The 26,887-nt window shown below is 45.3% G+C and overlaps 1 protein-coding gene across 1 annotated transcript; it reads right to left on the minus strand.

Annotated features, from left to right (window-relative positions):
* Positions 1–23,237, minus strand: Trim42 (tripartite motif containing 42). The gene is made up of 5 exons (XM_047565597.1): positions 22,897–23,237; positions 17,797–18,494; positions 12,299–13,119; positions 9,251–9,475; positions 1–87 (listed from the first exon to the last, which is right to left on the minus strand). Exons 1-5 carry the CDS (start codon positions 23,235–23,237, stop codon positions 1–3), a joined length of 2,172 nt encoding a protein of 723 aa, XP_047421553.1.
* Between the last annotated feature and the right edge of the window lie 3,650 nt (positions 23,238–26,887).

Here is a 26,887-nt window from a genome sequence, read left to right on the forward strand (position 1 = left end):
TCAGAAGCGCTTCTGCAGGGCCGACTGGATGTTCTTCAGGAGGCCCCACTTGGCTCGCGTCTTCCCTCGCCCGTCGGGTGTCACCACCTGCAGGAGAAGCAGACAGCCTTGGCACCACAGTGGAGGTTCAGCAGCTCCCGGGAGCCCAGTCCCACCCGTGCCAGACCCTGCATGCACCGGCTCCTGAGCTCCTCGGGGACAGGTGCTGTCGGCCCCAGTTCAGGGACTAAGAAACCCAGGCTCAGGGGACCAGACGCGTGCTGGGATTGCGATTCCACGGACCAGGTCCTGCTTCCCCGGGGCAGCCCACATAACTGCCTTGAAGTTGGGTGTCTGGGCTGCAGCCCAGGTGAGCTCAACGTAGAGTAACCCCTGGAACTTGCTGATGTGTTTGATTTTCTTACCAGACCGAGGGCACCTTGACTGGGGTGTGGAAGAAACCATAGTCCCAACACTGATTATGGTAAAGAGAAGTTTCTTGGAAAAGGGGAAACATCCTAGAAAAGGTTGCCCTGGTCACCTGGAAATCTCCCAGCTCTGCTTAGATGTGAGCTCCATGCCTTGCCTTGAAGGTGGGGGCTTCTCCATCTCTCTGTGCACATGTACTGAAGACACATTTAGGGAGTCAGACTGAGACCCCAGGAGGAAAGATTTGACTGGGCAAAGCACTCCGCCTGGAATGAGGGCCTGTGGGGCAGGTGGGGTAGGGTGGGATGTGCTTGGTGACGAGCACATCTACAGAGCACAGAGTCTCCATGTACAAAGCGTTTAACTTTCCAGATTTGTATAACAGAGGAAAAGGGCAAAAATAAATTAGATACCTACTAGCATTATGCTCTCGACTTTTATAAAATTTATTTTTGGTTTTAGAGAAAACAAGGTTGCATGGAAGGTAAAGGTCATGTTATATACGTGACATTACCTATGGCTGGGTGAAAATGGAAATGAGGTGCAGAAATGACCTTGGAGAAGGAAGAATAAGTAGGGTAAGATAAGCACACAGGACCACCAGGGCAGTAAGGAGAGGGATACGGTGGTTTGAGGGTGAGGATCTGACTCGTATAAGAAAAGGAGGATCTGAGTTTTTGCCTCACGCAATAGTCAGGACAAAGACAAAGACTGTGTGTGGCTTGCGAATGGGGCGGGGAGAACTGAGGTGTGTCTGTGGACAAGGGTACCAGACAGAGCCGAAGACAGAAGAAGCAGAAAGACAGAACCTGAAATGCCAAAGTCATGGAAATGATAGTTGACGCTCCCTCCCTTGTCCCAAATGCATTAGGCTCAGATTGCTTTCCAAATGAATTCTACCAAGCCTGTAACATAGAGCTGCTCCAAAACACCAGGAGAAGACCAAAAGCTTCACAGCTTCTTTTATTAAGCTACTGAAATATGGATTCTAGAACCATATAAATAATACAAGCAAAAAATTATAAACCCAGTTCACTTATGATTATAGATGCAATAATCTAAAATAAAATAGGAGCTAATTGAAGCAGGTACACTTGAAGTAGTATATTAAAAACGATGCGTGATAATCACGTAGGGTCTATTCCATGAATGCAAGCAGAGTTTAGCATCAGAAAAATCCCTCATTGAAGGTTAGAGGTGTGGCTCATTGGTGGAAAATATGCATAACCTGTACAGGGACCTAGGTTTAATCCTAGCCAACAACCATAACAACAAAAAGAGAGAAAAGAATAAAAAGAAAAATCCAGTCATTGTAATTTACTTTGTCGAAAAGGACCCAAAGGAGAAAAACATCTCAAATAATGCAAAAATTTACTGTTTCACGATGAACATGCTCTCAGAAACCTAGCCTTAGAAGGAAATTTCCTTATTAAGGTTTATATACCACAAAATCAAAAATGATAATTCAATGGAGAAACTTAAAGATCAGGAATCTGACAAAGAGAATTGTTGTCTCTGCTACCATGTAATGTATGACTCAAGGCACCCGCCAAAGGTATTAGGAAAAGGAAATCCAGGTTTAAAGATTGTAAGGCAAGAGATAAAAACCGTCATCATTTATAGATGATAGGATCCAGTGTTTGGAAAAACAAGCAGAATCAACAGATAGACTCTTAGAATATTAAGATAAATTTTTTTTAAAGATTTCTCAAATCAAGATTAGTCTACAGACAGCAACAGTTTTAATTCCAAACCAGCAATCCATTAGAAAAATAATGAAAGGGAAAGCAACATTTCTAATATGAACCAAACCTGTAAACAGTTTTATTTATTTATTTGCATTGGATCTATTTAAGGTGTGCAGCTTGATGTTTTGATATATATATATATAGTGAAATAGAATTACTAAAATCAAGCAAATTAGCATGTGTATCACCTGACATAATTATTTCTTTTGTGTGTGTGATCAGAGTGCCTAAAATTTTAGCCAATTTCTAGTGTACAATACGATATAGTGAACTACAGTTCTTTTGTTGCAGTTTAGCTTTCTAAACTAGTTTACCCAGGAATACGCCGTACTGCTACTGAAAAAAACAAAAAACAAAAAAAGAAACATTTAAGACAGTTTGAATAAATGTTCAGATATTCTACAAAAATATCAATGGTGTCTCCTAACTACAGACCTCAAGTGTCTTCCTAATCAAATTCTATCAAGTGTGTTTTTCTTTCTATTTCAAACCATATATAAAGTTTAATTCAAAATGGGTCAAAAACCTAAATGTAACAACTAACCCTGCAAAGCTCTTAGGGGAAAAAAAAAATAGGTGGAATATTCTGTATCATGATGATGGAGAAGTTATAGGATGACATCTATTTTCAGAACTCATCAATTTAAATTGATATATGTAAATAGCATCTCATTAAAGCTGATTTTTATTTTTTCTTTTTATTTATTTATTTATTAAAATCTTTTTTATTTTTGCAGACTGCATTTTGATTCATTGTACACAAATGGGGTACAACTTTTCATTTCTATGCTTGTACACAATGTAGATTCACACCATTCATGTAATCATACATATACATAGGGTAATACTGTCTGTTTCATTCTACTATCTTTCAAGTGTTTTCTAATGAATTAAATTTACTTACTCCAAAACTTATATGAAGGAACAGAGCTCTATGATTATCTAATTATATCTTAAAAAAAGAAAGAGGGGTAATGGAGATACTAACTTAGCAGTTCATCAAGCCATGGCTCAAAACTGAGGTTAAAAAACTATAAAGCCAGCTGGGTGCGGTGTAATCCCAGAGGCTCAGGAGACTGAGGAAGGAGGATCCCGAGTTCAAAGCCAGCCTCAGCAACATCAAGACGCTAAGCAACTCAGTGAGATCCTGTCTCTAAATAAAATACAAAATAGGGCTGGGGATGTGGCTCAGTGGCAGAGTGCCCCTGAGTTCAATGCCAGGTACCCAAAACAAAACAAAAAACCCAATAAGACCAGTATGGTGTTGACATAGGAACAGTCACATAGATGATCAGGATGTAGTAGAGAACCTATATGCATACCCCTAAATATAAGGGAACTTGATGTAAGGTTAATGTGGCACCTTGATTGTATACTCACAGAGAAAAGATTCCTCGGTAGGTGGTTTTGGGAAAACTGGAAACAAGAACTTTCTACTTAGCATTGCATTCAAAGGTGAAGTCTGTATGGATTAAAGAGCTAAATTTGAAAGACAGCAAATTTAATAAAAGAATATATAGAAGATTATCTTTGGGCTCTAAGTCGAGGGAAGGATTTTAAAACAAAACTTCAAAAGGTCAAACCATACGGAAAAAAATAATTGATGACTTTGATGATATCAAAGTTGAAGATTTCTGCTGTTTCATGAAGTACATTGTGACCAAAGGTAATCGGCGAATGTCACAAGGGGAGAATGTTTTAGGGATGTGTAGAGCTATTACCTAGCATATATAAGGGACATCCTGCAAATCACTTGGAAAAGGAAAAACAGAGGAGAAAAATGGGCAAGGGACATTAAGAGGCTATTTACTGAAGAGGAAGTCCTGAAAACTTATATGCATATGAAGTGAAATTTAAAACAATAAGGAGATGCCACTTTATAACAAGTGGGCTAGCAAAAGAGTAGAAAGCTAGATCTCACTGAGATCTAAGCCTAAGTTATGGGGGCTTCATCTATTAAGTTATGTGAGCAAGTGAAGTACCCCTACTCCTCTGTGCAATTTTGCCCATGGTATATATCTGACATTGTCCCTCCAAAATTCATGGGTTGAAGTCCCACCCCCACCATCCCTCAGAATGTGACTCTGTTTGGAGCTAGGGCCTTCAAAACAGTGATGGGGTTAAAGTGAGGTGATTGAAGGGGGCTCTACTCCCACCTGCCTGGTGTGCTTCTAGGAGGAAATGTGGGTACACAGAGACGGGCCAGTGATGAACCTGTCAGAGGAAAGACCATGACGACCAGTGAGATGCCAGCCAAGAGCAGAGGCCTCAGGAGGAAGCAGCCCTGCTGACGCTCTGATCTTGGACTTCCAATAAATTTCTGATGTCTCAGCAACCCAGTCTGCAGCGTTTTGTCGTGGGAGCCCTATCAAACTCATGGGATAACTCAGGGATATTTTTCTGTCCCAGCCCACCCTCAAGGGTGTCCCAGTTAAGGCTGCTCACTGCAGCATTGCTGGAGGTCACCTGGGTGTCCATCCTGGATGACTAGATGACATGCATCAAAAATAAGGGACACGATGGTGACAGGTTTGGATCCTAAAAACACAATATGAGGAGAAAAAAGAGGGAAAGAAACAAAGTAAGATGCACGACACTCTACCTGTTATTTGTGGAAATCGCATTGAAACTCAATACACCTCATGCAAGAACACATAAGAACACAAAAGACACACATAAAACAGCAGATGTCACAAAAAGGACTATGGAAATAAGAGAAGAACCTTGCCTAGCTCAGTGTTGACCATGGATCATGAACTGAGGTGTCTGATGAATTAAACCCTCTGTGTATGAGATGAAATCAAACCCAGGTCCAGCTTGAGCCTACGTTACGCTTGCTCCAGGGTTCAAGTGACTCTGCAGGACAAGTAGGGAGGGACCAGTAGAGTTTGATTGGCATGTGTCCAAGGCTCTTTAGAAGACATTAAATCCTAAGGGGACAGAGAGTGCAAAGGATGTAGGTGTCATTTCAGGACCTGGCCCCACTCTGAGCATGTGGGTGGCTGCAGGGTAGTTCTTCAGAGTGTAGAATAGTGGGGTCACTCAGATCGTCCTCCAGCCTCAACCCCTGATGGGAGGCTCAGCCTGGGGAGACGTTCTGGAGCTGGGAAAGAGGAAAAGTCGGAGCAGGACCACGATGGCCAGGAAGCCCTGCTCTGTACTGTGGCTCCGTGGCTGTGGCTTCAGCAGGAGCACAGACGGAGCAGAAGAGTGGCAGCGTACAGAGACCCTGGGTGGTCCAAGGACTACTTCCTGAGCACCTGACACTGCGGGGCTGACAGACTGAGAAGGGCTTTGAGAAGCTGGCTGGGAACAGGGGCGGCCGCATTTCCTGAAGAGCTATAGAGAAAGACCTGAAAAGCACCCATTTGAGACATTTGCGGGTCTTGAATTTTTCCCTCCAAATCTGAAGTCATCTAGGACCTTCAGTTTACAGATTGTGGTAGGCAGAATAATGACCTGTCACAATGTCCCTGTCCTAATCCTAGAACCTTTGAATATTAGATGACAAAGGGAAATTAAGGTTGCGAGGCAGTGGGTCTTCAGATGGGGAGTTCCTCCTGGGTCATCAGGTGGATCAGGTATCACACAGGCTCTTCAGGGGGATGGTGGAGTGTGAGAAGGACCTAGTCTAATGCTGCTGACCTTGGAGATGGAGAAAGGGCCCTTAAGCCAAGGTATGCAGGTGGCCCCTAGGGGCTGGTAAAGTCGAGGAAACAGACTCCTCCTTAGACCCTCCAGGAGGAACGCAGCAGGGATGATACTTTGATTTTGCCCAGTGAGACCCATTTTGACTTCCGATCTCCACAACTGTAAGGTCATACGTCATTTGTATTGTTCAAGTCACTAGTTGGTTACGGCAGCAATAGGAAACCGATACACAGAAGGACAATCCAATTTGTCATGGGCAGATTTCATGGAAGTTAGATGAGGCTTGAGGTGAGAAGGAGACAGTCAAGGGAGAAGTGTGGACAGTGGTCAGCAGGTGTGCGAAGGACTGGAGGAAGATCTGGAGAGAAACAGACCAAACAACGCACGACTTCTCCGAGAACGTGTTTCTCTGACCCTTTGAAGTTGACAACGAGGCTCTCTGATGTCAGGGGCTCTCAGCTGGGGACATGGGCAGAGAGGTGCCTGTCCCCATGGAGCATGCAACCTAGAGTAGTTGGGACTTGCACCCAGATACAAGAGCTCCATTCTGAAGCTCTTTCCAATGCATGCTTCTACCCCATAAAAATAAAAATTTGGCTCTCCCTGCTGTTGACTTTGACAACATTCTTCTGGAATATGTCCCCAGGGCTGAGCCCACCCTTCCGCAGACCTTGTTGCATCTGATTATGGCATAGGGGGACGAAGGCTCTGGCTTTGGATAAAGACCCAGGTTCCAACTCAACCCTCCCTTCATGTTACATGAGGGCAGACGCTTTCCTTCCCTGAACCTCACCTTCCTCATCTGTAGAATGGAGCAGTAAGTCCCTCTGTCCTAAGTGGTTGGGACGATGGGGATAATGAATCTATAAAGCCTGATGCAGAGATGACCTTTAATTGAGACCTTTAAAGAAAGCCTTAGAGTTAATTTTCCCATTGCATGCCCTATACTCCAAAGAAAACCTCTTAAAAAAATCAAAAAGTCTTAGACTATGCAAATCAAATATAAAAGGTGTTATTGCACTTCTTTTACAAAAGTGCATATGATGGAAATATTGCATTTTGTATAAGAAATGAATCTACTGCCTCGTTGCAGCATTCAAATGAAACCTTTCAGGAATACCTGCATAGCCCTGATGCCAAAGGAAAAAATTTCGATTTTATAGGAAAGAGCTAAAGTCATTACTTTTATGAAGCTTTATAAATGTCATTCAAACACACCATCTTATTTTCATTTGCTACTGAAGCCTTTACTTATGCAAATCATGACAAATGTTAAGGAAACCAGTGTTTCCCCCGGAATGCTAATATCCCACCAAGAAGGGAGGAAGAACGAGTGCCAAAGGAAAAATCTATATTGCAGCTCCTCAAGTCAGATAAAAATGAAGCTTCCAGAAAACCTCATTAATTAGGACTCTGCTCATTTAGATATTGTGTTAAACAGCAAAGCGACTGGAATGCATTTCCTTCTCTTATGGGGAGGGTAAATTAATCGCATAAACACAATTTCAGGGGCATGTTATTTCTTGACTGATTGTATAAAACATTTTAGCTTTCGGGCATCTTATGGTACTTTGTAATTATTAATTTTATTTATCAATTTATTTCTTCACTTTTTAATTTAGACATTCATCCATATATTCATTTGTTTGGCCACATTTTCACTCTTGTATTCATTCAATAACCATTAAGAACCTGCTAGATGCAAACTGCTGTGGTAAGCATTGTGGGAAAAAGACAGATGGATTAGCTGTGGATTTTGTTCTCAAGGAGTTCATAGTTTCAGAGGGGTCCCAGAGCAGCCACCCAGAAAGACCCAGGAGGGTGGGATGGCAGACTGATGACATGCTCCTGTCCCTCCACCCCTCTACATCCTAGCACCTAGAAATGACAGAAGATATGTTTTTTAAAATGTCATAACACCACTGAATGCTCTTTATGGGCAAGATATTTTTGAGGGATTTTTAAAAACTCTGAGAAGGCAGAGGAATTAAAAGAAAAATCCATAGTCAAGAGGACACACTGCAATGTGGTGTCAGCTGAGGGGCAATTCCAAGTCCTGAAGAGAAGGGGACCAAGGACCCGGGAGGCCGACCAGCAGTCAGGGCTGCAGAGGCAGAAGGGCCAGGCCAGCTCTCTCATCCACCTCCTTCCCATGCACGTGTCTGACCTCAGAGTTGGGGAGGGTGTGCACGTGGGTGCTGGGCTCCAGAAGCAGAGCATAATGCCTGTTGCTGGCCCTGGAGATGGAGTCGCCCACCCTGGAGACTCGCTACCCAAGAGCAAAGCCTGCCTCGCCAAACTTCCTGTTTCCCCATGTCCCAACCAATCAGATGCATTTCCCCAAACATCTGACCAAGCAGACACAAAGTGTGGCCAGTGAGATACTGTTGGGCACTGGAGTTGAGACCACGCAGAGGTTGAACCAAGCAGAATTTAGGGGAGTAGAGACTAAGGGCTAGGCAAAAATGGTACAGATTCAGAGAGAAGCAGATATGAGAAGGAGGTTGGGAGAGGGCCAGGGGGCGGGGTCTGACCCATGACTTTCCAGGCCCCTTGGGAATCGGATCAGAGCTATGTACTGGAAGGACTCTCCTGGGACTTCCTTCTCTATAGCATCAATTTCCTGTTTTCAAAACCTGAAATGAATGGACTTGCCCTTCTTCCTTCTAAAGAATTTCTGATTAAGACACAAGCTAGTCCCATTCCAAAGAATACCATCATGGTTATTCATCAAGATAGCTCTGGGCAGTCTTGATATGTTTTCCTCCTCTTTCTCTCTTTAATATCAATAAAATTATGAGTGTGTTTCCCCTGGGGATATAAAGAAGAATCAGCCTTGCATCATAAAGAAGGTAGTAGCAATCTGATACTTCTTTTGGGGGGACCATTTGACCTGCTTAGTGACTACTCTTAGCTTTTGGATAAACAAAACATGATTATTTTTAGTATGAATCGTTTTTAAATTTTACATGGGACATACTTACACTAAAAAATTTATCTGTTGTTTTGTGAGAAATTCAAATTTAACTGGGTGTCCTGTATTTCTATTTGTTAAATCTAGCATTCTATCTTTGCCTAGGGACAGCACCCCTTTTTAATTTTTCTCACACTACAATTATTTCTTATTCATCTCACAAGACAATTATTCATTTACTAGATAGATCCGGAGCCCTATGGAGGCTGAGATTATGCCTGATTTTCTCTGAATTTCTGTCTCCTGACACGAGACCTGGAACAAACAGTTTATGAATAAAGCAGAACTTAAAATTCTCAGCCTCGCTTGCCAGGTCTGGGTGAGGCCAGTAGCCCCATTTTCTACGGTGAGTTAACAAATTCCTTGAGCTTAGAGGGAGAGTCCCTCTGGGTTCTGTGATCTCATAACCATCCTAACAGAGCCAGATCCAGAGCCATGAAGGAAATCTGAGAAACAGTGTGCACGGTACCTTACAGATGTCACTCCACTGTCCAGGACCATTGTCATTGATGGCTCTCACTTTGAACAGATACTCGGTGTTGGGCGTTAGGTTGTGTAGCTCTATATTTTGCTGCATTATGTCCCGAATTTGTCCACAGAGTTCTGTCCGTACATTGTTAGGAGGGGTGGTGATGAGTTCATAGAATTCCATCTCAAAAGAGTCTACATCTTCTGTTGGGCATGTCCAGTAAACCTATGGAAGAAATGACCGTATCTGTGTGGTGCTAGGGGTACTGGTCCACCCACTCAGCCTTCTTTCCCATAAAGATTCATGCTGTTAAGTGTCTGTGGGGCGAGTGGAAGCTAGCCTCAGCCTCTGCAGCTGCTGAGGGTTTCCGATTAGGCCCCTGTGCACCGTCTTGGATAAGCCTGGCTTGGTGCTTCTGACAGCCTTCAGAAACAGAATGTGCCTCTGGGCTGTTACTGTCAATCAACATGGAGATGACAATTGTCCTTCAGATACCACTAACAAAAGCAGCTACTATTTACTGAACGTCTGCTATGCATCAAATTCAGTGTCAGGTATTACAGTACTTAATTTACATAATCCTCACAACTCCAGGAAGATGGACTGTATTATCTCATTTTATAGACCCAGAATGGATACATTTAGCCAATTCCGTGGAATCATAGAACACTTTAAGATAAAGAGCTTATCTATTCCAATTCCTATGTTATACACAAGGAACTATCCAGAGTGGTGAAATGACTTATCCAATAACGGTGAATCTATGATCACACTCAAAGCACAAAATATTCTCTCCTGGGAAGAGATATATAAACAAGTTTCAATTAGCAGATGGTGTCTGGGATCATAGTATTTTATAATAAATGTATTTTTAAAGTAGATATCTAATGATTTTATTAAAAATTTAGTAAATTTTAATGTTATGAGAGAAAATTTGTGAGTATACAAATTTTACAAATGAAGTTATAAAACTCAGTAAAAATTAACTTATTTTTTCTGACTATCAAAACAAACATACTTATCATAACTGGAAAATACAGAAAAAAGAGAAGGGAAGAAAACAAACATTACTCGTAATCCTGCAATCTAGTTAGTTCACTATTATATATTTCTAATTTTGGAATACACACAAATATGCAAATACTTTTAATTTGGATTATGTTGTATTGATTCCTTCTTTCTCTTACTTATTGTATTTTATATATTTTCCTATATCGTTAAATATTAAGCAGAGCACCATCTTTAAAATCTGCCCCATAAATAATTGACTCCTTCTACATTTGAACATTTAGGTTGTTTCTAATTTTATACTCTAATAAATAAATACTGCAATGAACACTTTTGGGCATGAATCTTCATCTGAATTTTTAATCATTTCTTAGGAAGGGATTTCAGGAAATAAAGTTGAGTTTAAAAATCTCTAGGGTTTTTACAAAATATATTAACAATTTATAAAACTATAAGAGCATTTTCCATGCCAAAATCCTAAAGATTTGAGAGAGATGTCAACACAGAGTTAATCTTTTGCATGGTGGAGACTACAATTCCTAGGTGAGCTTCATCCCATGACCTTAACGTAGGATCAGTGATATTTTTACATCAAATATCACTTTCTGGCAGTAGTTAGGTGTCCTCTCTTGATGACCAATGACTTGACTGCTTGTTCTAGGTAGGCCCTCTCCTAAGTTCATTCTGGGAGGACTGATAGATGGCATGGGGTGACTATTCCCAAGCCTGGGTAGAGAGCAATCCCTTTGCTTTAGAGCAAGATCCTGCTAACTCCTAAAGAAGTCTGAGGAGTCTTGGAGATGAGACCTGTTGCCATCCATGAGCTGATGTCACCTACAGTGTAGGCCTTGCTGACTTAGTACCATTTGAAAATGCAGTTCAGCTGCTCGGTTCTGTGCACCTCTTATAGCAAGATCAGGGACACTTTCCGGTGGCGTCTGGGAGGACATGTTCTAGCTTGCACAGCATGGTCATGCTTGGTGTCAGGTACAGACACCCACATAGACGACAACGCCCTGGGAGAACGGGAGAATAAAGTCTGGTCTTGTGTCCGACCTTTGTTTTCTTGTTATTAATCCTTCCTAAGTGCAGTCTGTAGACAGCAGCATTGGCAAATTTTTGAGGAACAGTTTTAGGCCCCACTGAAAGAGAATCTGCATTTTAGCAAGATCTCTGATGCACACTGATGTTTGAGAACCACAAATGTAGACTTTGAGGATGCTGAACATCTCTGGGGGTATTCCTAGATTATGGGGACAAAAGATGGGCTCTGCCACATGGAAGCAGGCCTCAGGCTGGCTGGAGGGATGGCCCTGTAGGACCCCAAAAAGGAGGCGAGACACACTCTAACGGGAAATCTAGTTGCAAGTTATCTTTTTGCCTCTTTGAATTTTAATAAAGTATTTCATAAGCAATTCAATTTAGGTTCAGCTGGACTTGAATATTTGGCCTTGTTAGGTCAAGAAGGTCAAAGGGGAATCACATCTTCTGAGGTCAGGTCATAGTAGTTGTAGAGAATTTTGAAAGACCCCACTCTCCACCTTTCCTCTCAGTAAACAAAAGGAATCTCAGGAGATGTGTTTTAATTCTGTTGGGGATTATCCTCCAATCGTTCTAAATCACAAGGAGTCTGGCTATATTCTTTTGGAAAGGTAGCAATTTGGAAGAATCCAGGGCAGATAGGTAATGGAACCTGGGTTTCTAACTCTATTACAGACTTTCCTTTGGGAAATATTACACTCCTCATGCAATCTCTTTAAATTCCTTTGGTTCCCAACTTGGGATCTCTGTCAACAGAAGGTCCACCTTTGCAAGGGGGAGGGTGGGGCATTCCAATGCATTTTTGACTGTGAGTTAAATACACTGTTTGGTTTAAGCCAACCTTGTAAGATTTCGGGAACCTCCCCCTTTTGAAGGAGCTGACCACACAGTCCAGAGAAGCAGATTAGACTGACCAGATCTTGGAGGTCAGACAGGTACATACACCCTTTCCCAGTGACCCACTTCCATTCTGTGCCCTGTTCCTCCCCCACTCCTTACCTTGGCAGCTCTTGGGTACACCAGGGTTTGGTAGATGATGATGGGGCCAGGGGTCTTCACGGAGTTGTCATTGAATGAGTACCAGTTGTGGAAGCTGCTGCTGTTCTGCACGGGCTGGCTCTCTGCCGTGGCGCTCCAGTAAGTATAGAGGCCGTCGGTGGGTTTGGCGGGTGCAGCGGACTGGGCCCTCCCACAGACCTCCGGACCCAACTTGGCCTTCTCCGAAGCAGTGTTGAAGGACAAGAGGGAGGAGCTGCGCTGATATATCTGCTGGTTGCCGAAGCTGTGGGTGCTGAAAGTGACCTTCCTGGCAATCATCATTTCGGAGTGCATGGGGTAGGGGGAGGGCAGCGAATCCCCGGAGGAGCACACCTTCTTGGGTCCCGTGGGGAAGAGCTGGTGGATGGCGTTGGAGAGCTCGGCGAAGTCCAAGGGCATGCAGTGCAGGGAGTGCAGCCGCAGGTGGGGGTCCGGCCGGTAGGTGCTCTGGATGCCGTCCTCGATCTGGTCCACCAGGATCTTGGCCGACTGCAGGAAGGCCACCTGGCCCGTCTCCTTCAGGGCTTCCTTGGAGTAAGCGATCAGGCCGTCCATCTCGTTCACCTTCGAGGTTGTGACGTACACGTACTTTTCAATCTCCTTCTGCCTGGACACTTCCAGATTCTCTATCTGTTCCATGATGGTCTTCTCTTTCTCCTGGAGGATGCTGCGCAGCTTGAGAAACCCGTTTCTGATCTCTTTTCGCTTTGCCTCCTTGTCGGATTTAAAACTGTTTTTTAAAATGTTGAATTCCATGAGGTCGTTATCGATTTCGTATCGGACTGCAAAACAACCAAGTTAGTGTCGGTTAAAATGTTCCTCTCCCGAGGTGGCGAAGCCGTAGCAGGCTGGGGCAAATGACTCTGGGCTTCCAGAAGTGAGTGAGTGAGAGGGTAGTCACTTGTGAGTGGGCTGGGACAGGTTCAAGAAAGGAAGTTCCCTCCTCCTGTCCCCCTTCTCCAGTTCGTCCCTCAAGCACAAACAACCACCCCCTCCCGGCCCATTTCTCTGGTCAGGGTGATCCCTGTGACCTTGGAGCAGAGGCTAGAAGCTCAAGGTCACCCTTGTATTTCATTTCTACCAGATTCCGCTTGTCTGCAGGTTGGACTGGAGATGAGGCGGAGTCACAAAGTTACTGGACCCTCTCTCTCTTTCCCTAAAAGGAATCTAAGCTTTCGTGGTGGCAGGAGATTCAATCTCTGATGATGGCTTGATATTATTTTTTGGCACCGCATGATTATACAGACAGGTGGGATTTGTTACCTGACGACAGTTTCTAAACGCTGCCTCACCTCAGTCGCCAGGAATCCAAACCAACCAACAGCAGGAAATCAGCCAGAGTTTCCCTCCACGGAGAAAGCTGGCTCTCCTCACACCCTTTTCCTCAGCTGGGGGCCTTTCTCTCTCTCGTGGTTCGGCTGTTCCCTTTCCTGTCTTTTCCCCATATCTTTTCAAGACAGGGTCTATCATCCCACTTCAAGGAGAACTAATTCATCCGTACCTTCTCACACGGCCTTTGGATCTTAAGTTCACTCAGTCATTCATCTAAGAAAGATTAACTGGAGCCCTTTCTAGGCACCAGAGATACAGGTGTGACTGGGAGAGGGCACCTCTGTTCATACACCTGACAGTACTACCACTGGAGGGTGCTTGGGAAGGTGAGCGTGTGGCCCAACTCCGATCTTTGGAATGAAAATATCTGTTGACGCTAGAGGGTTCCGGGCAGAGTGGTCTATAGGATGTAGGTATAGGTAGGGTCCTCCCCATAGAGGGCCCGGGCTACGGTGAATGGGTGTATAATCCTCACCACATTTCATTCAATAGTGAGGATGACTGGATACTTTTGCACTTGGTTCTTAACCTCCTCTTGGTCCACAGGAAGCTGGGCTTCTGTGAATAGTGGCCGTCTCTGGGGTGATGGCAGCACTTTCTAGTCTGTTCCCTAAAGCCCCTGTCTCTGCCCACCTCCTCCCTCACACTGGCACTGAAGCCATGCAGGTGGGGCTTCAGGGAAAACACTGGGGTCTAATTTCAGGATTAGGGGCTTCACAGTGCCCCCTGAATGCCCCAAATGCAAGCCGACTGTGACTTTTGGCAGCTACAATTCCACCTTATGCATTGTTTTCTTTGACTAGTCAATAGCAACCCTCTGTTAATAAGACTTGGATAGGAAATTCCTTGCTTTATTGGGGATTAGTTAAGTTTGCTAGAGCAAAGTCCAAGAGAGTACAAGATTTCTTAAATGAGTCAGAAGAGGCAGCATCAGGAAAGAAGAACAGAAAGAAAAGGCCAGAGACACCTCTAACCCCAAATCTCACAAATATCATGGCTTGGCAAGAGCTGGAATTAGAGCAAAGGAAAATCGAGGTCTTTTTCAGGCAATACACTGAAAACTAGCTACTATCTATTAAACATTTATTGTGGACCAGATCCATGTATTATCATATATTATACATATTATGGACCAGATCCATATATTATCATCTATTACATGTATCTTCCTATATAGCAAGGTATTATTCCCATTTATGGATGAGGAAACTAAGGTTCAGAGGGGTTAAGTGACTGCCCAGAGTCATGTGGTAAGCAGATGGGAGAAACCGGATCCTGTTCTGAATTCTACTTCTTTGGCCCCAAAGACTATATTCTTTTTTTTGGTGGTGGTGGGGGGGCGGGTATTGGGAATTGAACCCAAGGGCGCTCAACCACTGAGCCACATCCCCAGTTGTTTTTAAAATATTCTATTTAGAGACAGGGTCTTACTAAGGTGCTCAAGGTCTCACTAAGTTGCTGAGGCTGGCTTTGAACTCCCGATCCTCCTGTCTCAGCCTCCAGCACTGCTGGGATTACAGGTGTGCGCCCTGGCTATGTTCTCAATTGCTCCTGTTGTGGTTGTGAGCTTTCTTGGAGCACCAGAATTACCTTGGGAGTTTTAAAAACATGGTCCTCTTACCTTACTTGCTGATATTCTGAATCAGTTGGGGCTCAGAAATCCTGGTGAGGCAATTTCCACCAGATTTGGAATCTATTCCAGGCAATCTCTTGCTAAAAATGCAGCTTTTAATGTAAGAGGCCTGGGGTCGAGCTGAGATCTTGCATTACTAGCAAGCCTGGGTGGTACCCATGTTCCTGGTCACCACACATTGAGTGGCAAGGAGCTAAATTTTTGAGCTCCCTCAATGCAGTGGTTCTGTCTCGATTGCATATTTCAACACGTGGGGAGCTTTAGAATAATCTCTGCTGCTCAGCCTGTGGAGACCGGACAGGGGCACAGGTTGTCAGTGAAACTCCCAAACTGGATCTTCTCTGTAGTGTCCAGAATTTTTTAATGTATGTGCTCAAGTCATCTGCTTTTGAATAACCTGGAGATGTGTTCAAAAATGCAGATGTGCGGGGGCTGAGGTTGAAGCTCAGTGGTAGAACGTTTGCCTTGCATGTGTGAGGTACTGGGTTTGATCCTCAGCACCACGTAAAAATAAATAAATAAAATAAAGGTATTGTGTCCATATACAACTACAAAAAATTTTTTTTAAAAAGTAAAGTGCATTTCTTAAAAAAAAACCAAACAACTCAGATTAAAAAAAAAATGCAGATGTGGGGTACCTCCCTAGATGTAAATCTAGTGCTCAAGAACAAGTTCCAACTCTGGTTTTCAAAAATTTGCTCTGTTCCTTCAGCATGGATGAACAGATTGAATTCTTTACCTGTATCTGATATCTAATTTACCTCTCATCCCTGCCCCCTCCTCAGCTGCTGGGCTCCCTGGAATTTGGGCTGGTATTGTCCCTGAACCTTGAACTGAGCTTTGCTGTCTGACTTTTAAGTGCCCTGGACTCTGAGAAAACAATCCTAGTGTTGACTAGCCTGTGTTAAGGACCCAGGTTCCCTGGAGCTGCAGGTTCTAGGCAGAAGTTCCTTCCCCGTGCTGAGACCCCAGAGAATCTGGTCAAGGCCCTGGTTTGGGTAGGCAGTGAGTCCCACCTTAAGAAAACCCTCTAGGATCCAACCATTTTCTGAGCAATGTGGCTCCTGTAGGGATTCTTTAACATAAGGAGGTGGTTCCAGAACTGAATAGGATGTCAATTGACAATGTTCCTAGGTATGTGGCAATTGAGAAAATCAAGTCACTCCTGAAATATCCAGGTTGGTGAGAGATCCTGGGTGATGTGAACAGGAGCAAAGTCTGTTCCCAGCCCCCCGTAATATCTACTGGGACCTGTCTGTGTGACTCAGGGCCAACCCCCTTGTCCCCGTGTGTTTGGGCAGGTTGGTATGGTGGACGGCATGTCAGTACAGTGGACAGCAAAGTATCTGGCAAAGGGAGGAGCTGGCTTGATCTCGTGGTCCTGCTCACTGACCATACGTCACTTCTTAAGGAAACAGATCACAGATGTTAGATTGGATTTTAGATTCTGGCCACTGTTCAGAACAGAGTAGGTTGTCAAATGAATGCTGTGGCATTAATGTGGATGCTGTAGTCAGATCTATGGGGTCTGCCACTTAGTAACTGCCTTGTGCTGATTATTTACTTGGAGCACAGTTGTCTTTTATCAGTGGAGAGGATTTTGATGCCCATACTGTTGGATGACTGCCATTGGATGTGACATGTTCCCAAGGCTTATGTACATTCGCCTTCTGTTCCTGGAGGAACAGGGGTCTCAAAGGAGGCCTAGGGTCCTCATATCTAACCAGAAGGAGATACAGCCAGAAATTATGGGGCACTTTCTGGAACTTTATGAACTATTATTGTACTTGTTTCCATGATAGAAACCAAGGTCAATTTTCCTTATAGGAGCCACAACTAAATTCTTGGCAGCCAAGACGAACAACTACAAACAGGCATACAGAGGAAAGACAAGGTGTTGACCAGAATGTTCTTGGCTATTTCTGAGTTTCCCTGTTATTATGTCTTAGTTGCTGGTGCTTTTCCTTTGCTGCCTGCAACTTTGGGGAAAAATTCATGTGTGTGTGTGTGGGGGGGGGATTTTTAAATGGAAGTGATTCTCAGCATTAGCTTAATTATTTCTCTCCTGCAAACTAAGGGGCAGGGGTAGAAATTCAAGTTCAGGGACAGGAAACCTTATAAAGATTTACAAAACTTCATGATACTCTATGATCAAAGTCCTCATTTTTTTGGGAAAATGAGGCCAAAGGACAAATTATAGTATGCACTATGCCAGATAATTGTTTTTTTTTTTGTTTTTTTTTTTTTTTTTTTGGTATGCTTTTTTAGTAAGGGCATTACTACTCTCATCCCATTTTACAGATGAGGAAACCAAGGCACGGGAGGCCGTGGCACGTGCAAGCTGCCAGGTGTAGACACGGCGACCTGCGGGAAGCTTCCCAGGCTGGGTGGCTCCACTCGGCAGGGATGAGGCTCTGCCTAGGGGTCCCGCACCTCCCCTCCCCCAGCCCTGATTTAGGAGTTCCTGCAGACGGGGAGAGAAGCGGGGCAAGACCTGCTTTGAACTTGGCGATGGCGCTGAAGAGGGCGGCGGCGCGCTCGGAGCAGGCGTCGATGAGGCTGATGGTGTCGTGGCCGCTGTGGAAGGCGATCTTGCAGAAGGTGCAGAGCAGCTCGTTGTCGTTGCGGCAGTACTCGTTGATGCGGCTGGACGGGTGGTGGATGCAGATCTTCTCGTCCTGGTCGGCAGGGCTGGTGTCCACGAAGACGTGGTCCTGCATGGCCACGTCCGAGTGGAAGGCCTTGAGGCACTCGTTGCACAGGTTGAGGCGGCAGGTGGTGCAGCGCTTGTAGGCGATGCGCCGGCTGCGGCACACCTGGCAGAGGATGGGCCCCGAGGAGCGGTCGAAGCGCCACTTGAGGTAGCCGTGCTGCTGCATGTAGCGCTTGGTGAGGCGGCCGCGCAGGTAGTTCTCGGGCAGCTGCATCTTGTGGCTGTAGGGCATGCAGTGCGAGCGGGCGCACACCGGGCAGATGAGGATGAAGAAGTTCTCGGTCACCTCGGCGTGCTTTTGCAGCTGCCGCAGGCACTTCTCGCACAGGCTGTGGTTGCAGGGCAGCATGAAGGAGTGCAGGCGCAGCCGGTTGCACATGGGGCAGGTCAGGTGATCCACCAGGTGACTGCTCGCCGGCAGCGACCGCACCTCGTCCACCTGTGTGTCGCTGCTGCCCACGCGCAGGGCGGTCTTGGACCTGAGAGGAGACACACTGGGCTTCAGGAGGCAGGCTCAGGAGCCGGCTCCGTTTCTCAGCCTCTGAAAGAGCTCTTTTACTGAGTGGGGTGGCCGACTGGGCTCCTGCCAGGGAGCCTGGCTTCCAAGCCTGCCTCCACCAGTTTCACCAGGTAAGAAAGTTAACTTCTCCCTGTCTGCTTCTTCATGCCATAGGTAGCCAGGCCACCGAGGTTCTTGAGATTAAATTTGAATTTAATACCTGTACGGACCTAGAGCAGTCCCTCTAGGGGACTCTAGCAGTCCCCTAGAGCAGACCACAAGCACTCTGACTACTTGTTGCTAGAAAAAAGCAGGAGACTGGCCTGGCACTGGCAGCTGGGCCTTGGCGTTCTGTTGGACATCAATAATGTCACGGGAACACCAGCATCAGACAAGGCCAATCTGTGACTGGGAGAGATTAGGGCAGAAGCAAGGCTACTTCATAAACTGGAACTCAGACAAGAACAGTGTCCAAACCACAAAAATCACCAAGCATCCTTTTATCTGAGTTAATGGGAATGAGGGCTGATTTTTTTTTTCAGTTGCAGATCTAGGCTCACTCTGTTCTTCCCATCTAGATAAGATTTATTCAGATAGCCAGTAGGAAATTTACCTTCATGTCCTCACCTTAGAAGAGTCCAAATCCCATCCTAGCTTACTGATGTCTTCCTACCAAGATAACTCACGCTGGCCTGTGAGATGTGTTCTCACTTGTTGCCCCGAGTCAGTAAATCCAATCTTACCAACTACGGGTGCATTCTTGTGCTCTGTCTGGAGGGTACTGACATTAACACAAAGGATGGTGACTAACTGTCCTTCCATGACACCGGGAGGTCTGTCTATACCTGTGCTGAGCCTAGAACCTCTATGATCTGACTCCAGAGGAGCAGTTATGGGTCAGGATCTGGGCTCCAGGTGCGGGTCAGACATATGGAGGGTGCCACTTGGGAGGTGCACCTTTGACAAGGGCTTCTTAAATCTCACCCTGTTTCCTCCTCTATAAATTAAAGTGCACAGTACTACTTCCTTCATGAGGTGGTTATAAAGTCTAAATGAGATCATGTATAAGGTGCGCTTAACTGTTGACGGATAGCGAGCGGTCAACAAGTGCAGCCTCTATAGTCACGCCGCTGCTGGGGGGCAGGAAATAGCGGCCAGGTCCAGGAAAGCATGTGCTTCTACGTTGTGTGGTATGTGTGAAGGTCTTTGTCTAACATCTAAAGTTCACTTTCTTTATTTCTTTTTTTTAGATTTTTTTTATTTTTACAGACTGCATTTTGATTCATTGTACACAAAAGGGGTACATCTTTCTGTTTCTGTGGTTGTGCACGATGTAGAGTCACACCATTCATGTAATCATACATGTACACAGGGTAATGATGTCTGTCTCATTCCACCATTTTTCATACCCCTGCCCCATCCTCCCTCTCATTTCCCTCTACATAATCTAAAATTCCTCCATTCTTTTCTTACCCCACCCCCAACCCCCAATATATATTAACATACACTTATCAGGGAAAACATTCGGACTTTGGTATTTTGGAATTGGCTTATTTCACTTAGCATGATATTCTCCAATTCCATCCATTTATCTGCAAATGCCATAATATTATTCTTCTTTATGGCTGAATAATATTCCATTGTGCATCTATACCATAGTTTGTTTATCCATTCATCTGTTGAAGGGCATCTAGGTTGGGGCCAAGGAACTGGACACATACTTTACAGAAGATATACAGGCTATTAAAGAATATTTGAAAAAGTGTTGACCATCTCTAGTAATTAGAGAAATGCAAATTAAAACAACTCTAAGATTTCATCTTACTCCAATTAGAATGACTATTATCAAGAACACAAACAATAATGGATGTTGACATGGATGTGGGGGAAAAGGCACACTCATACATTGCTGGTGGAGTTGCAAATTGGTGCAGTCACTGTGGAAAGCAGTATGGAGATTCCTCAGAAAACTTGGAGTGGAACCATCATTTGACCCAGCTATCCCACTCCTTGGTTTTTACCCAAAGGACTTAAAATCACCTTACTACAGTGATGCAGCCACATCAATATTCATAGCAGCTCAATTCACAATAGCGAGATTGTGGACTTTATATAATTACTTATAAGAACTAGGGGCAGAGCGGCAACACACTTGGAAAAGTCAAGTGCACGGCCTGAGAAGGTACAGTCAGAGCAAAAGCATAAAATCAGGTGAACTGGCTGTGGGAACGGAGCTGGAAACAGACACACATTGTCCTCTGTCCCCTTCTTTTCTCTGTTCAGAGTGTTCGGGTGTTGGTCTTGGCCCTGGGGCTTGGCTTCCTTCCGCTCTTACCTTGTTGCCTTCTCTGTATCTTTTCCCTCTTCCCTTGGTCAGGGCCTGTGTGTCAGAGCCCAGGCCATCAGAAGGACGTGCCCAGCAGGCTGCCGTGGACTGGGCCTGGGGTGTCCGAGGGCGCCCCTCGCATACACGGCTCAGGCACCCGGGGCTTCACCCCTGAGGACAGGGAGGCAGGGCGCACTGCTCCCAGCTCTGGTTCCTCTGCCTCACCCCTCCTGCGCGGGCCCCGACGCGCGGGCCAATTGTACACGGACTTCTTCAGTTTAATAGACGCCTAGGACTCTGGGAGGCAGGGCAGAACACGGAGGAAAATGGCGACAGAAAGGAGGCAGAGGGAGGGAGGGAAGAAGGGAAGGGCTGTGGGAGGAGAGAGCGCCAGCTCAGGCCTCAGGGGCAGGTGACAGCGGCTCAGAGAGCTGTGGTAGAGATGGAAGAGGGAGAGGAGGAGAGGAAGACCAGGAGGCAAGAAGGAAACCGGGATGAGGTGGAGGCCAGCTGCGGAGCGGAGTGGCCCAAGGGAGGGGCAGCTGGAGTTCAGATGCCCAGAGAGGCGCCATGGGAGACGAGCGCAGTGTCCCAGACGGCTGGCCCTGGGAGCCTCCTCCCCACCCGCCCAAAGATTCAGGTGTGGGATGGGCATCCAGGGACCATGCTTCCTTGTCAAAATAAGTCCCGGAGCGCAGCCGCCTGTCTTCCCGCTGAGCTCTCCTGCCTCTGCTCCCTGCACAGCCCCCACCTGTCCCCAGTCCAGGCCGCCTCTCCCTGCACCTGGCTCTCTCTGTCTCACCCGCTGGCCAGCCTCCCAGCCTCCACCCCACCCCTACCCCCTCCAGGCCAATGTGCATCTGGAAATCACCTGAAGGGGGTGGAGCTTTTAAAATGTGGATGCCCCCATCACACCCCAGACTAATGATCAGAATGTTAGGGGTGGAGACTAGGCATGAATATGCTTTTTAAAGATTCCCCAGGTGATTTCAACCAATTCACAGCAAAATTTGGGAGCTACTGATGCCTAAGGAATCTTCCCAAAGCACCATCCCTCACCAGTTGAAATGGCTCGGGGACTCTCCATGCTGGGCAGTTGAGAGATGACAGGAGCGTGGACATTATTTTCCACACCCTAGAATTCCTGGACTTGTACCCAGAATCCCTAGATTCTCTATTCATGCAAAAAATCACGAGAAGACCATGGTGAAGAGTTTGTTAAGCATCTACTAAGTGCTGAATTGCAAAATGAGTTGTATTTTGTATTCTTCTCCCAGACTCACAAAAGCTTTGCATACAGAATATTGCTTTTCCAGCCTTGAAAACCTTAGAACCTGCCTCCCGGTGTTCTGTCCCTCCTAATCTTGTCATCTTAAGTGCTATGAACTTGCCTTCTCTAAGAAAACCATGTGAGAGTATCTAGGGTACTTATCTAGGTTTCTGGGGTCAAACGTGGCCCACAGAAGTTCTTCCTTTTCCAATAAATGTTGCAAATATCAGCAGTCCATACAGGGAAGAGGAACATCGATTCATAGTTGACTGTCACATAGACTACAAAGCACGTACTTAGCCTCCTACCCACCACGTGTGACAGGTATCACTGTCTCCATTTTGCAGTATAGCATTTTAAAGTTCAGAGAGTAGGCTCTAGGCTCAAGTCCTGACTCTGCATCCTACTAGCTGTGTGATCCCGGGCAACTCAACCTCTCTGAGGTTGGGTGGCACAGGTGAGGGTCAGGTGGGGCCATGCATGCAGTGGCTGGCAAGTTGCCTACCCACTGAGCCTCAGCTCTGGTGGTGTTGTCCAGGAGAGGTTGGGGTTGACAGGGCCAGAGCCCGTTTGCTTGGTAATGGGGCTCGGGCTGGGAACTCGGTGTCTATACTTGGTGAGTGGCTGCTTAGGATACGCTGAATTGCTACAAAATTCTTGCTCTTCTCTTTCCAGAGAGAGAAATGGACCCAGGGAGGCAGTGGCCTGTGCTGGGGACCCCACCGCCTGCACGAGGTCCCCAGTTTTTCCGAGCCACTGGGAACCCAGAGGGGCGCTGGCACTTACGAGGTGCGGATGCTCTTGAGGCGGCCCTTGTGGAAGGTGATGGTGGCGTTGCGGCAGCAGCGGCTCTCGTAGTAGTAGCACTTGATGTTGCCGGTGGCCGTGCAGCAGCACTTGCAGTTGGGGTCGTTGGCCCAGGAGCAGCAGCACCAGTGGCAGTTGGGGTTCTCGGCGCAGGTGCAGTGGCAGAACTGGCAGTTCCGCTCGTCCTTGTAGGGGCAGGGGAAGCAGGTGCAGTTCCGCTCGGAGGTGAAGATGAACTTGCAGCACAGGCAGGAGCACAGGCGGGGACAGCACCTCTGCCACGTGCAGCACGGGGAGCAGACGCACATGGCGGTGTCCATGACGTCGGCCATGCTTGCCGCCGGGTCCCCAGGGACCCCGAGGCCTCCTCTACCAGAAGCCTGCGGTCAGTCCTACCACGCAGGGTCCCTTGTCCCCCCGGGGAGGCCGTCAGCTTGGGGGTTGCGAGAAGCTGGCCGTTGATGAGAGCTTCTCAGGCGGGGTCCCTAGCAGGAAGCTCAGGAGCTGGCCTCTACCTCCAGCAGCCTGGGGGCACTTGCTTATGTCACAATCCCTGCCTCCCCACATGTCTCACCATGGGTGGGGTGGCAGGTGGGTTGACGGACACCTTGTGCTTCCACTGGACGGGCTCCAGAGTGTGGTGATACGACAAGTGGCCTGGAGGTGTAGCTGTCCCTTGTCACCTCTCAGGTCCCGGCTGGTTTTAGAAGCTCTTTCTCCTTGCTGGGTGCTTGTCCTGCCATTTGGGCGTGTTGACTTCAGGTATGAATTCAGGAAAGGCCTGGGCATCATCACTTAGAAAAGCAGATTGACGGGGTTTGTCCTCTTCCCGGGCGTTTTCTCCTTTGGTAGAAGTCTATCTGAAAAGCAAAGCAGTGTTTGCAAATAATAGCAAGTCGTATTTAAAGAGACATCACCGTTTGGGGGAAAGAACGAAGGGAGTAATAGATACAGATTCACTTAGGCACTTCTTCTAGGGGCCATTGATCTTGTCGGTTGCTACATGGCCACGGCTCATTTCTGTTTATTTTCACGTTGAGACATTCCTAAGACACTCGGGATATTTCTTGTTTTTTTTTTTTTTTTTTCCCAGCTTCATGGGGTTTGGTTAAGGCTCAGCCTCTCCCCCCCAACCCCATCCCACTCTGACCCTTTTATCAACAGGCTAGAAATGCACATAGAATCCTTAACTGGATTGATAGTAAGTGCTCAGGAACCCTAGAAATAAGAGCTTCTATTTTAGGGGAGAAGTTTACTTTCCTCTTTATGTAGCTTGCAAAGATTAAGAGAGCAGAAACTTCATGTTCCTCCCACACTATAGTATGAACACTGTCTTATGATCTTTCCAAAAAGAAGCAGAAGCCAGAGCTGATGTGGTTGCAGGAGGTCATTGCCTGTGAATTCATTTTTCTCTCCCTGGGTGCACCACCTTCCTAACCAGAAAGAACTTCCACTGAGTGCGGAATGTTCCAGCCCCACATCGGGTTTAGATTCCTACAGGTGAAAATCCTGGATTCCAGGGCGTGGGCTTTACCTCTTTTGAAAGCTACTGCTAAACTGCTCACTCAAATGCACTGTGCCAGTTTATGCTGCCGCTAGCAGGGCGGGAGAGACACGCCCCCCCCACGCGTTTGCCCAAACTCGGTGTGATCAATACTGCTCCCCATTCTGGAGGCACAGAGTTTGGGTGTCGTTCCTAGCTCTATCAGCACTTTCAACACTAGTTTCTATGAAGCCCCCTCTTATTTCCTTATTAAGTTTTTTAAATTAAGATACAATTTGCTTACCATCAAATTCACCATTGTAAAGTGAGTGATTCAGCATATTCAGTAGATTATGCTACTGTTACCATTATCGAATTCAAAATTTTGTTCATTTTACCTCCAACCTTTAGCGAATGGTCCACTTTCTATATTTATGTATTTTCTCATTTTGAACATTTCATAGAAATGGAATAAGATAGTATGTGACTTTTGTGTCTGTTTCTTGTGTTGTAGCACGTTATGAGTGTTTCACTTTTTTAATGACTGAATATTATTGTTTATCCATTGTTAGTGGATAGACATTTTTTGTGAGCATTTGTGCGCGACTTTTTGCATGAACATATACTTTCGATTCTTTAGGTTACGTACTTCGGAGTGAATGGAGGCGCTGGGTCACGTGGTAACTGGTGGTTTAACTTTTTGAGGAAATGCCAAACTGTTTTCCAAAGTGGCTGTACCAGTTTACCTTCCCACCAGCAATATGGGAAGGGTGCAATTTCTCCATATCCTTACCCAGACTCGTTATTGCCCCCACCCTGCGCTATACCATCATGGTCTGGATGAGGGGGGACCTCAACTCTGGTTTAGATTCAAAGTTCTCTGATGGCTAATAATGCTGGAAATCTTTTCATATGCCTATGGGCCTTCTGCGTGTCTTTGGAGAATGTCTCTTCAAATACTTTCTTCATTTTTTAAATCAAGTTGTCTTTTGATTTTTGAGTTGTAAGATCTCTTTGTATAATCAAGACGCTAAACAGATACGTGTTTTGCAGTTATTTTCTCTGTCATGTGGGTTGTCTTTTCATTTTCAAAATAATTTTTCATAGTGCAAGAATTGCATTATTTTTAATTTTGATTTTTGAATTGTTCATAGTTAGTGCATAGAAACAACTGATTTTTTTTTATATTGACCTTGTATCCTGCAACCTTACTGAACTCATTTATTACTATAATTCCTTCTTGTGTGTGTGTGTGCCTGTGTGTGTGTAACCAACATTCAAAACAGTGGTGAGAATGGACATCCTGTGTAGTTCCAAACCCTAAGACAAAAGCTCAGCTTTTCTCGTCACTAGTATGGGATCCACAGTGGATTGTTCATGGGGGTCTTTTACCAGGTTCAGGAAGTTCTGCTCCATTCCTAGCTTGTCGAGGGGACTTTTCTTCCTTTTTTTTTAAATGACAGGGCACTGAATTTTATCAGGTGCTCTTTTTCTGATTGCGCAACATGGTTCTTGTCTTTTCTTCTATCAACATGGTGCATCACCTTGTTTGATTTTCACGTGTTGGACTAACCCTAACCCTTACACAAACCCCACTGGATCATCGGGAAGTTTTCTATTTCTTGCACTTGATTTGTGCTATGATTTCACTATGACTTGCTCCCCAAAGACTCACTCACTGGACGCTTGATCCTCAGTGTGGCAGTGTGGTGGTGGTTGGGAACTTTAATGGTTCAGACCTAGTGGGAGATAATTAGGCCGTGTGGACATGAGTAGATTAATGCTGTCTTGTGGGAGTTCTAGCTGTCATGGGACAAAATTAACTCTGCAAGAGTAGGTTGTCATAAAACGAGGCCACCCAGATGCTTGACCCCTTCTGTATGTGGCCAGTTCCCTTTCTACTTCTTTGCCTTATTCGTTATGCAGCTAGGTGTCATGCTATTTGAACCCACTAGCCACAAGACTCACAAATCCAAACCTCTTTGCTTTACAAATTAACAGCCTCAGATGTTTAGTCATAGCAATACAAGATGAACTGACAGTTTGTTAATGTTTCGTTTAGGAATTTTTTACCTATGTTCATAAGGAATATTGTGCGTGGTTTTCTTTTCTTGTGAAATCATTGTCTAGTTTTGTTATTAAGGTAATACTGAACACATAGAATGAGTTAGCAAGGGTTTCCTCCTCTTCTATTTTTGGAAGACTTTGTGAAGGATTGATATTATTCTTTTTAGAGATTTAGTAGAATTTACCACTGAAACCCTCTAAGTCTGAGCTCTTCTTTGTGGGGAATATTTTGATTATTAATAGAACACTTTACTTAATAAGCCTATTAGGCTTTTTCACTTTTCCTTAAGTTAACTTTGATAGTTTATGTCTAAGAATTTTCCATTTTATCTTGGTTATTTAATTTGTTGGCATAGAATTTAATTTGTTGTTCATAGAATTTTTAAATAATTCTTTTTATTTTTATGAGATTGGTAATGA

The sequence above is a fragment of the Sciurus carolinensis genome, chromosome 9 (assembly GCF_902686445.1).
Source record: "Sciurus carolinensis chromosome 9, mSciCar1.2, whole genome shotgun sequence".
NCBI lineage: Eukaryota > Metazoa > Chordata > Mammalia > Rodentia > Sciuridae > Sciurus > Sciurus carolinensis.

Bases quoted from the DNA above. Each gene is read 5' to 3' on its own strand.
- Trim42 (XM_047565597.1), bottom strand. From the start codon at position 23,237: ATGGACACCGCCATGTGCGTCTGCTCCCCGTGCTGCACGTGGCAGAGG. The intron at 18,495-22,896 runs GTAAGTGCCAGC...GTCTCCTCTCAG, and splicing joins CTCAAGAGCATCCGCACCTC to GTCCAAGACCGCCCTGCGCG. The intron at 13,120-17,796 runs GTCTTGCCCCGC...GTTGTTTTGCAG, and splicing joins CATCGCCAAGTTCAAAGCAG to TCCGATACGAAATCGATAAC.